A 13,581-nucleotide genomic window follows, 5' to 3' on the forward strand; every position below is an offset into this window, starting at 1 on the left:
CACCAGCCAAGTTATCAGAAGAACATGGAAGGTGTTTTTTTCTCTATCAAATCCTCCCTGCCTTTATCATAATTTACATGGCCTCTGTTGTCCTTTGCCACTCAGGTTCAACACCTGGATGTTAGCACTGATTCCTTCTTCCCCTTACATTAGTCCTTTATGTCATCTAGTCCACATCAAAGGCAGGCTATTCTACTTGGAGGTCAGTGCTACTGGACTTCTTGACTGAGCATGTCTCAACTCCCAGCTCAGTTTTGGTGAACCCCTCCCCTTTGGCCTTACCAACATGCACCTCAGACGCTTACGTATCTCTTGAAAATATTTCTGCACAGATGATCGCGCTATTTTATTCCACTCTTGAAGTACGTCCACCAGTTCTCTGTGTCTGACTGTATCCATTACAAGCATCTTTTTTTCAGACCTCTGCTTCTCTTCACTTACTAACTTTTCATGTTGACTTTGATGGTGCAAGTGATTTCAGCCTCTTGTATCAGTTTGTTCTCTCTGCCTTTTGGTTTTCTTCATGAAGGTGCTGTCATCTATTCTTTCCAACAGTTCTACAATGGACATTAAATTTGCAGATGACAAGAGTAGGGAGTATGCAAAGAGGGCTATTGATATCCACATCATTTTTGTGCTTGTATCCCATACCTTACAAAGGAAGTCACATTCAACACTAGTTTCAACACAACTTGCTCTGTCTGACAGTCTCTGCTGGTACTTTTTCTTGATACCTATACCTACTTCAGCTTTGTTCAGCTTCAGACTGTGAACTTCAGTGGGCAGGATTGTCTCCTACTCTTTGACAGTGCCAAGCACAGCAGGGCCTTGTTTTTTGCCTGGGACTTTTGAGCTTTCCATCAAACAAAGAAATAGCAACAGCCATAAATGGAAGCTGCTGTTTCCTTGCAGAGCCCAAAGGGTGAGCATCACTGCAAACGTTACCTGCTCCTTCCTAGAACTGAATCCCCAAAGCTATACCACTCAAGGCTGATAGATTGCACAGAGTCCAGAAAGCCTGAGATGTCAGAGAAACTTTGTTAGTGTGCCCTGCTTGCAGAGAAGGTGTGAAGGGGGAAAAAACATTAAGAGCATCCTAAAAAATGGATAAGATGCTGTTAAAATCCTTAAGTTGTGAAAAGTTCACTAGAATGTGGCAGGGGTTCTTTAAACAATGCAAACTTTGCAGTAAGGGACTGAGAACAGATTTCTTTTTATAGAACAGGCCTATAGGGTGGTGTGAATTCTCTAAAATTCAGATTTTATTAAATAGCCCTGCTCTTCTTTTTCTCTGATGGCAATATAAATGAATTCTAGGTATTCTGGGCCTAGAAAAGTGGTTTATTTGGTCCTTCTGTTATTATGACAGCAATCCCAATTCCTTCATCTTGTAAGGCTGTAGAGAGTTTGCTGCTTGTCAACATTGTCCTTGATTGCTTGTTGCAGGAACATAAAAGTCAGGACAGTGAATCCTGTTAAGGGGAATTGACTTTGGCAGGGAGAGAGAGGCATATTTCTCATATGAAATGTGAAGATAATGAAAGGAAAATCGAGACAGAGTTATTTCTAATGACAAGCATAGTAAGATTCAGTTTAGGGATGGAAAAACAACTTCTTTTTCTTTGTCTTTGGGTTTTAGTTTGTTAGGAAAGAATAGACTGAATACCTCTGGCAGGCACTGCATAAGGTTGCTAAGCTGTTGCGTTCCTGCAGCAGTCATCCTAAGGTCCCTGTCTGGAGAAGGGCCCTACTGTGCAAAATGCAGCATGTGCACACACACACACAAACACACCCCCCCCTCAAAACAGTCTCTGCACTGAACAACTTGCAGCAAAAGAAGGCAAAAAGCAAGGTATCTCATCGCATCCAGTGCACAGCTCTTCTCTGCAGCAAACAGCCTCTTTGCCCTACGTATAGAGCCAAGCACAAATGAGCTTTGATCTCTGGGCAGTACCATGAACATGATTAACAATAGTCAAAAAATACTGCTAATTTACAGTTTTGCTGATTTGCACCACGTCCTGTTGCAGTGGATCTGTGCCTTGCCTTGAACAAAGACCGACCATCATGGCAACAGTGTTCTTTAGGGCAAATATCTGGTCCATAGTGGCGTTAAGGTAACACTCACCTTGCAGAACACACAGAGCTCTAAAGCAGAGGTGGAAAGCAAGTATCATGGCCAGCATAGCACAGAGAATAGCTAGGCTGAAATGCAACCAAACTTCCTGGCTCCTCACCTTGGTAAGTCCCACTGAGTCCTGGATAAATCCCATTGTTTTAGAACTGCCATTGACCGGGCAGCTCTTTACCACATATGTAGTAACGTTCAACTATGTTTCTCTTACAGAGGTGGTCAACTGGCTGTGCTCAGAGTGCTAGTTCAGCTCTGAGCACCCCTGGACATGCAGGGCAGCATTGATCGGTCAAACACGCAAGCTCTTTTTGAACTGTGATTGTTCTCCCTGCTCTTAGAGCAGCAGATTCAAAAGGAGAGGAAAATATGAAACAACCCTGGGAAAAAATATGGGCCATAGTTACATTTATAGTATCAAACTGCCCATTCTCTGCTCTTTACTTTGAAAAGCCAAGTGATTTTCTCAGTTTAAAATTTTTCTGCTTGTATTTGTTGTTTCTCTTTGCCAGGAAGTCCGTCATCCAGCTAGACCTGGCTAACACCAAGAAAGCTCTGATTGTACCTGCTTTTGAGACCCTACGCTACCGCCTCTCCTTTCCCAAGTCAAAAGCAGAGCTGCTATCTATGTTGGACATGGGAACCCTCTTCACATTCAGGTAATGGAAAGTATTTTGTTGAACCTGTGGTCATTTTCTCTAAAGATTCTTTTGATGTTCTGTGAATATTTGATTTTTCTCTCTCACTGTCAGCTGGCTAGCTCCATTAAGAACACTATTGGAATTTTTTTTCCCTTTGCATAAAGAGGCGGTGAACAGAATTGTATGTGGATATATTCCATCTGTAAGCTCAGCATTTTATCTAGTATTATAGTCCTCTACTGAAGCACTTCAGTTGTTAAATTGAATTTGTTTTATTTTGATCATTTTTTATTGCGCTACAAAATCAAGCGCAACCATTACACTCATGTGCGTGTAATTTGCTTTTTGACTGCCAAATACTATCCGGATAGCTGTGTCCCTCATGCGACCAAAAATAATTTCTCTCTGCTCATTGGTTCGCTTCCTTACTGACTTACTGGAAAAACAAATGCAGGCTTGTCATGTGCTCTTTTAAACTGTGAAACAGCTGCTTAAATAGCTAGACTTTCTCAATGCAGAGGTAAAAGTGTACTCTGACTAGAATTTGAGAAGCAAAGAACACCTACATTTGGAACTCCTCTCTGAAGAAGACTCCTTTTGTGGCTGTGAACAAGTCATTTCTATTATCTGCCAGACTCTTCAGTTTTAAAGTGCAACTACCAGGGGTTAACTGTCTCTTGGGTGTGTGTGGTAAGGTCTGACTAGCAGACATTTGTAAAGCATCGCAGGCACAATATGCCCTTATGATATTTCACAGAGAGGGGGCTTAGGAGACATGCATTCTCTTCTGAGCTCCACCACTGCCCTGCTGGGAGGTGGTACGCAAATCAGTTCACTTTCTTACATCTCTGTTCTCCATCTCTGAAATGCAGGTAACAATGTTCACCTCTCCTTTTTACAGTATTTTGAGATCTAGAGATAAAAACTATGAAAAAGCTAGGTATTATCCATGGCCAATGGAGCTCTATATCATGTCTCCCATCCTTCCCTTACTTCAGAGCTTTCCTCACACTTCTCCCATTCCCTGTATTACACACCTCTCATTGCAGCAGCCACCCTTCCCTCATGTACACTCATGCACATGTCATAGCAGACAGCCTGTGTGAGCCTGGAAAACATAATTCTGACACTACCTCTACCAGTGACTGCCTTGAAATAGAAACTTGATGCAACTAAGAGAGGCATGCCTCTCTCAGGAAAATTACTTAAGGATACTGATGGAGCAAGTGCCTTTCACTTTCCCATCATTCTTTAACAGTCAAAGACATGCAAATTAACAAGAGATTTGTTGATAGAAAAGAATCGTTTCTCCCATAGTTGAAAGAAAAAATCCTTCCAGTGGGATATAACACCCTCAGGATTTTCAGATGTTACATTCCACCAACAATCAAATTTTCAGCTTGCATAGCAATGGCCTTCCACTACACGTCATCTTCAAGCTATACAGCATGTCGGCATGTTACATACACAGCCAGATTCGCAGATCCTTTCTCAAGTCTCACTCAGGCAAAAATCTCTTTAACATCACTGGGAGTTTTGCCAGAGCAAGGTTAAATAAGAATTGAAGGACATGCAGTCTGTAGCTGGTGTACATAGTAATGTAGGACACATTTTACAAATGCTTCCCCAGTTTGCTTTGGCTCATTTCATTGCTCAAATCTATCAACAGCCACAAAGCAGCTGTGATCTGGGCTGAGAATTTCCACCTTCAAGGTGCTTTAATAACGCTGCAACTCGAGGCTGAGTGGGTGGGAGTGAGCTGGGGAGGACTGCTGTGACAGTGATTGCTGAGAGTGCCTGCAGCATCCCAGTCCCTCACACCACATGGTAGATTACAATCTTTTCCTTACTGAAATTGCTTTTGTCACCTCTTTTCCAAATGGTGACCTTTTCTACCTCTGGGCGGCTAAGAAGTACAAAATGGCTCTCAATTACATCCCCCGGTCGCCACCAGAAGAAAAGGGAAGACACGTGACCATCGACGGCTGGCAAGGTGTGCAGTGTGGAAACCCTTTGCAGAAGTGGGTTGCTCTGTGCCAGCTTGCTGGCTTTGTTTGCAGGTGCTGGCTGTGACTGTGCCTTACGAGGGTATGTCAGCTCAGTGCCTGGGTAATAGCTGATGAACCACAAATGTACTGCCAACACAGCTTTCAGGCACAAGGAATACCAAAGCTGGTAGAAGACGCATCATATTGAGAAAACATAACCAGCAACAACTGATTAACTAATTAACCGATTGCATCCACAATCCAGCAAAACGTTTAAGCATCTGAGAACAGAATTAGGAAAGTTATTCTTTCACCGAATCATCTTTCTCACTGAAACAGGAAGCTTTGAGGGACAAGGAAGGGAGGAAGAACACTGTGAGAATAATTATTTCATTTTGCTAACTTTAGCAAAGTTTACTATAGTTTTGTAATTTTATTTTAAATAAAAGCAATCAATAATGAAAGTAAGATGAAACATTTGACCCAAAGCAGGGGGGGTTTGTGCAGTTGTTTTCCATGAACCATGGGAAAAAAACTCATCATGACTTTACGGAGATCAAATTATTTGGTTTGGATTTGACAAAACTACCAGTATAGTGAAAAATATGTTGTTCACAATTTTCACAAAGTTCTCCTGGGAGTCAGTGAGATTGAGTGTGGCCTTAAAATTCAATCTGTATTTAAATCTTGAATGAGAAGGACCAGAGCAAGAAAATTAGATTTATTCATTTGTCCTGTGAGGTGGAAGACCAATAGAGACAATGAACCACTTCTCACAACTGCGTCACTGAGAATAAAGTCTGTTGGAAATTACTCACTTTTATGGTAGCTTCCTCTATATGGACATGCATGTAATGATGTCTGCATATCTTACTTTGCAGTACATTTCATGTCTTGAATAGCCATTGGCCAAGACCTAGCTTCAGCAGATTTATGTGTGTGTGTGTATGTATATAGGTGTAGACCCATATATATTGTATGTACAGATATGTATTTAATCCTGAACTCTCACAATTCTTGTTTCCAGTCTAATTATTCCTTTATCATTAGTGTGTGCATACTGTATTTGAGCGTCCTGTACTCATTTTCCTCTTCATCCTGACCTTAGCTATTGTTCTGTCTTCCTCTTGCCCTCCACTCACATCAGTCACTCTGAAGAGGCAAGTAGATCATCTGTGGTATTATTTTGTTTGGTACAATCAGATCTATTCCTTCCTTTCTGCTTTGTTTTGTCTCTCCAATCTCACTTCTGTATTTTCCCTTCATTGTCTTTTCCCCATTTTTTTTTTTCCTGCTGGTCAGCTCTCTCGACTCACAGAGGTTATACCTGAGCTGCTGTAACTGCTTACACTGCTTTCCCCAAAAAAGGGGGGGAAGAAATTGATGTTTTTATAGTTAGTGTCATGTTCGCTCCTGTTTAAATCAGTGGGAGAGTGCTACTAGAATAGCAGCAGCATTTGACTGCTTCTATGCAGGAATCTCTCAATTAACCAAAGTTTGTATGGGGCTTTGAAGATACAAATCACTTCATAAGTGTTTAGTAGTCATTATTATTATTATCATAATTAATTTCAAAATGCTGGAGGTATGATGTTAGAAGATACAGCATCCTTCACAATCCCATATCATTTTAAACCCCAGATTGTGATTGTGCTTTTTTCCAGCATAGATAGCTGCATATTAGTGACTGGGTAGGTTACCAACTCATTTCCAAAAGAGACAAAGAAAAGGGATAGGCTTTTTGGAGATGATTCCAAAGGGCATTAAGGATTGTAAGCATCTTTGTGAATCTGGCACTGGTTTCTAATAACCTCTACAGAATTCATTCATTGACAGGTTTTTTTAATATGGAAGGGCTTTGTTTTTCCAGGTCCCCAGGCCAGATATCTGAAAGTGATGCAACCTGTCTATAGTTTAGAAATACAGCCTTCAAAAGACCATACGTTACTTGGGACCCCAGTGCTATCCTAATAATTCTGTCCTCCTGCACTGCCTCTGAACAAGGAGAGTCAGTGAAACTGAACACCTCTCTTTTTCCAGTTACAAGCCATACGAATATACAGCAAAAGCAGAAACTCCTAGGTTGTGATTTTATGTCCCTGTTTTTAGCAATGGCTTGCAATGTTATGAGAAACATTACCTCAGGTCCTAATGCTGCAAATATTTAATGCTCAAATCCCTTTACTTTAGCATATGAGTCATCCCTGTGAATTCAATGTACAGAATCACTAAGGTTAGAAAAGACCTGCAAGATCATCAGGTCCAACCATCAACTAACACCACCATGCCCATTAAACCATGTCCCAAAATGCCTCGTCCACACATTCCTTGAACACCTCCAGGGATGGTGACTCCACCACTTCCCTGGGCAGCTTATTCCAGTGTCTCACCACTCTCTCAGTCAAGAAATTTTTCCTACTATCCAGTCAAAACCTCCCCTGCTGCAACTTAAGGCCATTTCCTCTTGTTCTATCGCTAGTCACTTGGGAGAAGAGACCAACGCCCACCGCTCTGCAACCCCCTTTCAGGTAGTTGTAGAGAGCGATAAGGTCTCCCCTCAGCCTCCTCTTCTCCAGGCTAAACAATCCCAGCTCTCTCAACCGCTCCTCATAAGACTTGTGCTCCAGACCCCTCACCAGCTTCGTCGCCCTTCTCTGGACACGCTCCAGCACCTCAATGTCCTTCTTGTAGTGAGGGGCCCAAAACTGAACACAGTATTTGAGGTGCGGCCTCACCAGAGCCGAGTACAGGGGCACGATCACCTCCCTACTCCTGCTGGCCACACTATTTCTGATACATTACATTACAAACTGGCAGGATGTTTGTTTTGCCCCTTTTGTTACGCATCTCAAAGTGTTGTAATACAGATGGCCTGCTATGCCTTTGTTTCATTATTTAATCTATGAGTCTGCAGAAAGAGCCTGTCTCATTGATTTTTGGAAAGGTGTAAGACGAATAAGTGGGCAAGACAGTCATTGACCCTGGCACTAATGGGGTGGATTCAAGCTGTGCTTGGAAGAGACCTGCTGTGACCTAAACAAGATTAAGGAAGTATAAAAGGATCTTTTTCTGTAAATCAAATTGATTACCTTACTCAGGATCACATGGGTACACCCCACAATGTAGAAAATACAGCAGAAAGCCTTTATGTAATATTTAACTTATTAATTTAATTATGCACTTTGGCTCCTGCCATAGTAATAACAGTAATTAATAAAACAGAACATCTGTCCAGAGCTGCAGGTGTCTTTCATACATATCATAAAATTGCATATAAAACAGATCGTGAATGTCACTGTGGTGTAGAAGTAGCTAATTTTAGGGACCTTATCTGAGCTACAGAATTTCACACCAATTTTAGAGCACTGATACAGCTGCTTGGTTGCTAGCAATGGGACACAGCACTTTGTAGTGCAGATGTACTGTCTGTGTACTTTGTAATTGTTTCTTACATTAGCGTTAGGTAGTGTTTTCACACTATCCTTTGCCAACTAAATGTGTTTAAACATTGAGCACATAGAGGCTCTGGGAAGGGTGCTGGAAATAGTCCTAGAAATTGCCTCCGATATCTCCTGAAAACGATGCTGTGAACTGTAAGCTAATGTCCTTGGTTTTGAGCATTTCATCTAACAAGTAACATTTTGTTGCCTCGCCAAGATGCGTTCTACCTAATCACCTCCCCACATCCATGCCATTTGTGTCTGTCTAAGGTATCACGTCTGGACAAAAGGGCACGCGCCAACGAACTTTGCTAAGTGGCGAACAGCCACCACCCCCTACCGCGTTGAGTGGGAAGCAGACTTTGAGCCATACGTTGTTGTGAGGAAGGACTGCCCGGAGTATGACAGGCGGTTTGTTGGATTTGGCTGGAACAAAGTAGCTCACATCATGGAACTGGATGCACAGGTGAGGAGACAACACCTGCATATCTCACCCAGGGCTGGACAGCAGGGTTGTTAAATGAAATCTGTGTTGTGTAGAAAGGCTTCAGGCTTTGCATCACCAAAGTGCTCATCTGGCCTTACTGAGCTCCTTAATGAGTGCTTCCTGAGTTGGGAACACTTAGTTTAGGCCTTGTCAAACATTAAAAGGAGAACTGAGTCTGAGTTAGTCACCTACTAAGGCATCTGTAGACGTAGCTGTAAATTTTTCAGTTAAATAGAGGTTGGTGAGTCCCAAATGCTACTTTAGAATTCAAAAAGCAATCTTAAATTGAATCCAAGGCAAGCACCTTCAATTTCTGGCCTGGATTTACAGTGCATCTCTGCAAAGACAAGGACTTTACATTTCCAAAGTCTGGCTGTGGGACAGACTCTACAGGATCCGGTCACTTGATCCTTGAGCTACCTGCCTCTTGGATCTGTGACTTGGGATGGAGCTGCTGGGCAGAGTATATAAGAAGAAGGATGCAGAGAAAGCTCAGGAGACCCAGACTGGCACTAGAGCTCTCAGAGCTGCCAAGGTCCCTGCCACCAACCTAGATCTTAGAGACTGACAGTGACTATGGCTCCGCAGGAGCCCAGTCTGCTGCTCACTGAAATGGCAGGTTTTGCATCTCTCTGCTGTTCTTGGACATGAAGCTAACCACTGTGCTAATCAGCAGGGTCTGGGTCATGGCACTTCTTTTTATTTTGGGGGTTTGGGGTTTTTGCTGTGTTTCAGTCCCAGTTTTTGAACTAGTAGCTAACCAAAACCCATATTTTTTGGCCATCTGTATCCTCCTATGCTAGCTTCTGCTATGGATCTGGAATATAGCTGATCCTTCTCTGTCCACTTCTTCCCAGTTTGTGTGAAGCAGAGTAGCACAAGGCATGCAGCAAGTTACTGGGAGATTGTGTCTCTGGGGTGTGGGCTACAGTGTATTTGTGTGCAGGCACATAGGTGGGAGTGTTATTTTCTACTTCTGCTTACAAAACCACATGGTCACCTTGGGCTGGCAGCCACTTGCCCTCTGTTTGCAAAAGGGCATTCCCAACACATTTGAACCTACTTATGTTGAGAAAAAATTATTACAGACTAAAAAAAAAAATTGTCCCTTATATTATCATTAATAATAATACTTTGCTCTGCTATAGCACTTTCATTTTCCAATGAACTTTCCATACACTAATCAATTAACCATCAGTTTTGGAGAGTGCCAGTGTATTGAGTTATTATTTTTTAATCTGGGTAACAAGGCTTATGTTCCCACTGGCAGCTCTCATCTAGCACCCACGATTTAACTCTTCTGTTGAGAGACATTTGCCCAGCAGACAGATTCACACATGGGAAATTGGAACATTTTTCAAAGTTGATTGTAGTACAGATATTTTAAATGGCCATTGCGTTGGAACTAACTCTGGGGAATTGTTTTTCTCACTCTTCCAGCCTTAAAAACATTCTCACATTGAAAAGAAGTTTCGTTTTCATCTGTAGCAACATGGGTATTGGCCTGTTCTCCCAGAAAATCAGCCTGGAGGGGACGTGGGATCGCACAGCAACCTCCCCCTATGGCATACCTCTGCTTCAGGGTGTCCACAGATCAGGTTGCTGCCAGCTGCTTGGCTGGCTTCATTATCAGCAGGCAGAGCAGCTTCTCAATTGAATTATTTCACTGCTCCTCACAACTGCAGCATCTGTCAAGAGGACTGTTTCAGACTCCTTACCAAGGGCCTGTGCCACTACTGTCCTTCAGAGCAGCACACAGCATGGAGATAATCGTCATTATTATTCTGGGGGCATGCAGATGTCCACTGAGCTGGATGCTGTACGAATACATAGATAACGACAGTCTACGTCTAAAGAATTTATAACCTGTGAGATAGGGGCAGAGTTTCCTGCAAGTGCATTGCTTTCTCAACAGACATTTCCTTATGGTAGAGATCAGCCATTAGGAAACCTTTCCCTGCTCTTCCAGTGACTGTGAAACTGGACTGTGAACAATCCTTTTTCCAGGACCCCAGCCCAGCATCTTTCAAAGTGGCTTATTAGCAGCAGACTAATAAGTTTTGGAAGGCTTTATGTGCCTGAAGGCCTTTCAGAGGGATGGGAGCATCGCTGTGCTGAACAGTTTACACTGCAGAGCATAGATGGTCCCTGACCTGCAGGATTACAGGCTTGAGATGCAAACAGAGAACAAAGAAAAGATTGTATGAGGGGGATGTATCTTCCTTTGCAGCTTCAGCCTTTAGTTTTAAGGTCCCATAGAGACATATTTTGTAGTTCGTAGTTTATCAGCTCTCCTCACTCCATCATGCCAGCCTTTGTTTTTGCATTTGGTTACCCATTAGTTCTAAGTCTCTTCCAGCCAAATGAATTCTGCCTGTGAGCATCAGATTATTTTGCTCTTGCTATACATTTATCACCCCAAACAGAAGCTCAGAGGGGCCCATTCCCATATATGAAAGCATTGTAATTTGGCCCAAATATTTACCCCTTTAGCACTGTCTGGCAGGGAACAGGCATTCCCATAATGAGAAAGGAGTAGCCATACAGCTGCATGTGCACCTAGCTGTCCAACACATGCTACTGTTTCATAGGTGTCTCTGGGACAGCACTGCAGCCTTAGCTGCACTTTGCCTCACTAGTACCACTGCCTGAGTTCGGAAATGGATCCACACTGTGTTCTGCTCAATTCTTTCCATTTTGTTTGGGCTGCATTTTGGGCTGTGTTGCTCAAACACTTGGTTTCTGGTAGCATGATAACCCAGCAGTTTTCAGTCTTTTCCAGGCTGATCATATTTTGTTAGGTAAGGAAAGAGTTATAGGTGAAACACTCACGTTTATTAGCACAAATATGTTCTTTCCCATAAATCTCTTTCCCTAACAAATTTTTTTTGAATACTCTGGCTCTGTGCTGCAGATACTTTGTGTCTCTGCACAGACTCCTAAATCTACAAGTGACCAGACTTTGCAAACCAGGGGAGGTTGTGCACCATTTCTTTTAAAGCCAGCATGCTCTGTGGCTGTTTCTTCCCTGCCCACTGTCTTCTGCAGAGATGGTTAATGAGTCAATACAGCAACAGTTGTAAATAGAAACTGTGTGAGGACAATAGGAAATTTGCCTGTGGAGTGTTCGAAGTTCCTTTGTCATCTGCATCCCATACAAGTCATATTTTTTGAAATTTCATATGAAAAAAGAGGTAGTGTCCTAGTAGTTAGGGTACTTTACTTTGCTACAGAATACTGAGGTTCACATCCCTTCTCTGCCCAGTTCCTGGCAGGAGCAGATATCTGGTTCTTGCACATCCTACACTAGTGACCTTCCAGCCTGTCTAAGAATCAGTCTTTGTCTAGCTTTGTTCTAATGATCATATATTTAATTATAAAAACAAAAAAAATCTAACGAGAGTAATTGAGGCTTAAATGAACCATCATTTTTAACAACAAAAATTGTCAAAGAACTTGGTCAGATATAAATAAAGAGAATTAGTGAAGTAGTTTTAGAGGAGACAGGGAATTAGCACAGTATCTCATACTTTGTGAAGGAGAACTTAATTTGTGTAAAACCTTCTCAACGCATATGGAATTAGCAGGTCCACTTTCACACATCACCTATAAAAGATACCATATTCTACCCTTATTTCAGGTTTATAAATAGTTTTGGACAGTTTTGTCACTAAGTATGTTAGTATACAGGCAAAGCAATGTATGTAGTGCAGTGTGTGCATTGTAAATATAGCTTATTCCAGCATCCCAAGCGAGATAAATTGTAAGGGCAAAACCATGCTTTTGCATTGGCACTTGAGACTCATGCTGGGTGCAGTCGCAGCTGTGTTGGTTGCAAGCACACTACTGCAAAATCTGTGCTGCAGACATGGCTTCAGGCATGCCTTTTGTACTGTTTCCCCATTATTTGGCTTATACGGAGTAAAACATTTTAAAAGAGAAAGTAGAACTTTCACCAAGAAAAAGCAACTTTGGCATATCTGTATGGGTTTGTTGTTTCTGAGACCCACACTGCACTGTTACGTGATGGAGCATGTTTGACTGCGGAGGTATGGGAGAGAGGCATTGCAAGAGGGCTTGGGAACACCCTCACAGCTGGTGTCTTTCTTCCCCAGGAGTACGAGTTCACAGTGCTGCCCAACGCCTACATGATCCACATGCCACACGCCCCCAGCTTCGACATCACCAAGTTTCGCTCCAACAAGCAATACCGCATCTGTCTCAAGACCCTGAAAGAGGAGTTCCAGCAGGATATGTCACGCCACTATGGCTTTGCAGCCCTCAAATATCTCACGGCAGAGAACAACAGCTAGCACAACAGAGCCCATGTGTGGGAAACAGGGACACCGGAGGGAGGAGCCACTCAAAGTTTGGGGCCTGGTCTTCAAACTTCAAACTGAGAAATACTTTCTGTTTTTATATCATACCCGGCAATTCTAACAGTAGAAATTTGAAGTGACATGTCTTCTGACTATGCTCATTCGTCCCTTCCCCGACTACCCCAGGCCTTTCAGCTTTAGCATTTGTGAGGTGTCAACGAGAGGTGCCGGCCACACGCCCGCCATGCTGCTGGAGGTGGGGACTGGGCAGGGGCTGGGAATGCACTCTGCTCTCCTAAGTGCAGAGCAAAGACAGACCTTCAGAATATAGGATTTCATGTTGCTATTTAATAATTTGACATGCTTTTTATCTGTAAAGGAAGACCTTCGGGTCGCTGTCCTGTGAATTTCAAATCTGCACTACTCTAAAAGGGAACTTTCACCTGTGAACTTTCACAGGGGCCCTGTTAACATGGATGACCTTGTTAATGCAGGATGAGCCAAAGGTCTGAACTAGCCTTGAAAATGAAGGGGACGCGTATACAATACTGCACTCCAGAGAAGGTGTGTTACTG

At 42.7% G+C, this 13,581-nt stretch overlaps 1 protein-coding gene across 3 annotated transcripts in view; it reads left to right on the forward strand.

The window, feature by feature from the left end:
• The window catches only part of LARGE1 (LARGE xylosyl- and glucuronyltransferase 1), a 208,959-nt gene extending 195,622 nt beyond the window's left edge, over positions 1 to 13,337 (forward strand). For 2 of the 3 annotated variants that reach the window (XM_059815933.1, XM_059815935.1), the window contains 3 exons: positions 2,644 to 2,790; positions 8,471 to 8,666; positions 12,803 to 13,337. In XM_059815933.1, the coding sequence (XP_059671916.1) occupies positions 2,644 to 2,790; positions 8,471 to 8,666; positions 12,803 to 13,000 (541 nt within the window). In that variant the 3' untranslated portion in view covers positions 13,001 to 13,337. The remainder of the gene's footprint in view (positions 1 to 2,643; positions 2,791 to 8,470; positions 8,667 to 12,802) is intronic. The other variant, XM_059815936.1, reaches the window with a different exon arrangement.
• Positions 13,338 to 13,581: the final 244 nt, after the last annotated feature.

This window comes from Gavia stellata, chromosome 4 (assembly GCF_030936135.1).
Source record: "Gavia stellata isolate bGavSte3 chromosome 4, bGavSte3.hap2, whole genome shotgun sequence".
Classification (NCBI taxonomy): domain Eukaryota; kingdom Metazoa; phylum Chordata; class Aves; order Gaviiformes; family Gaviidae; genus Gavia; species Gavia stellata.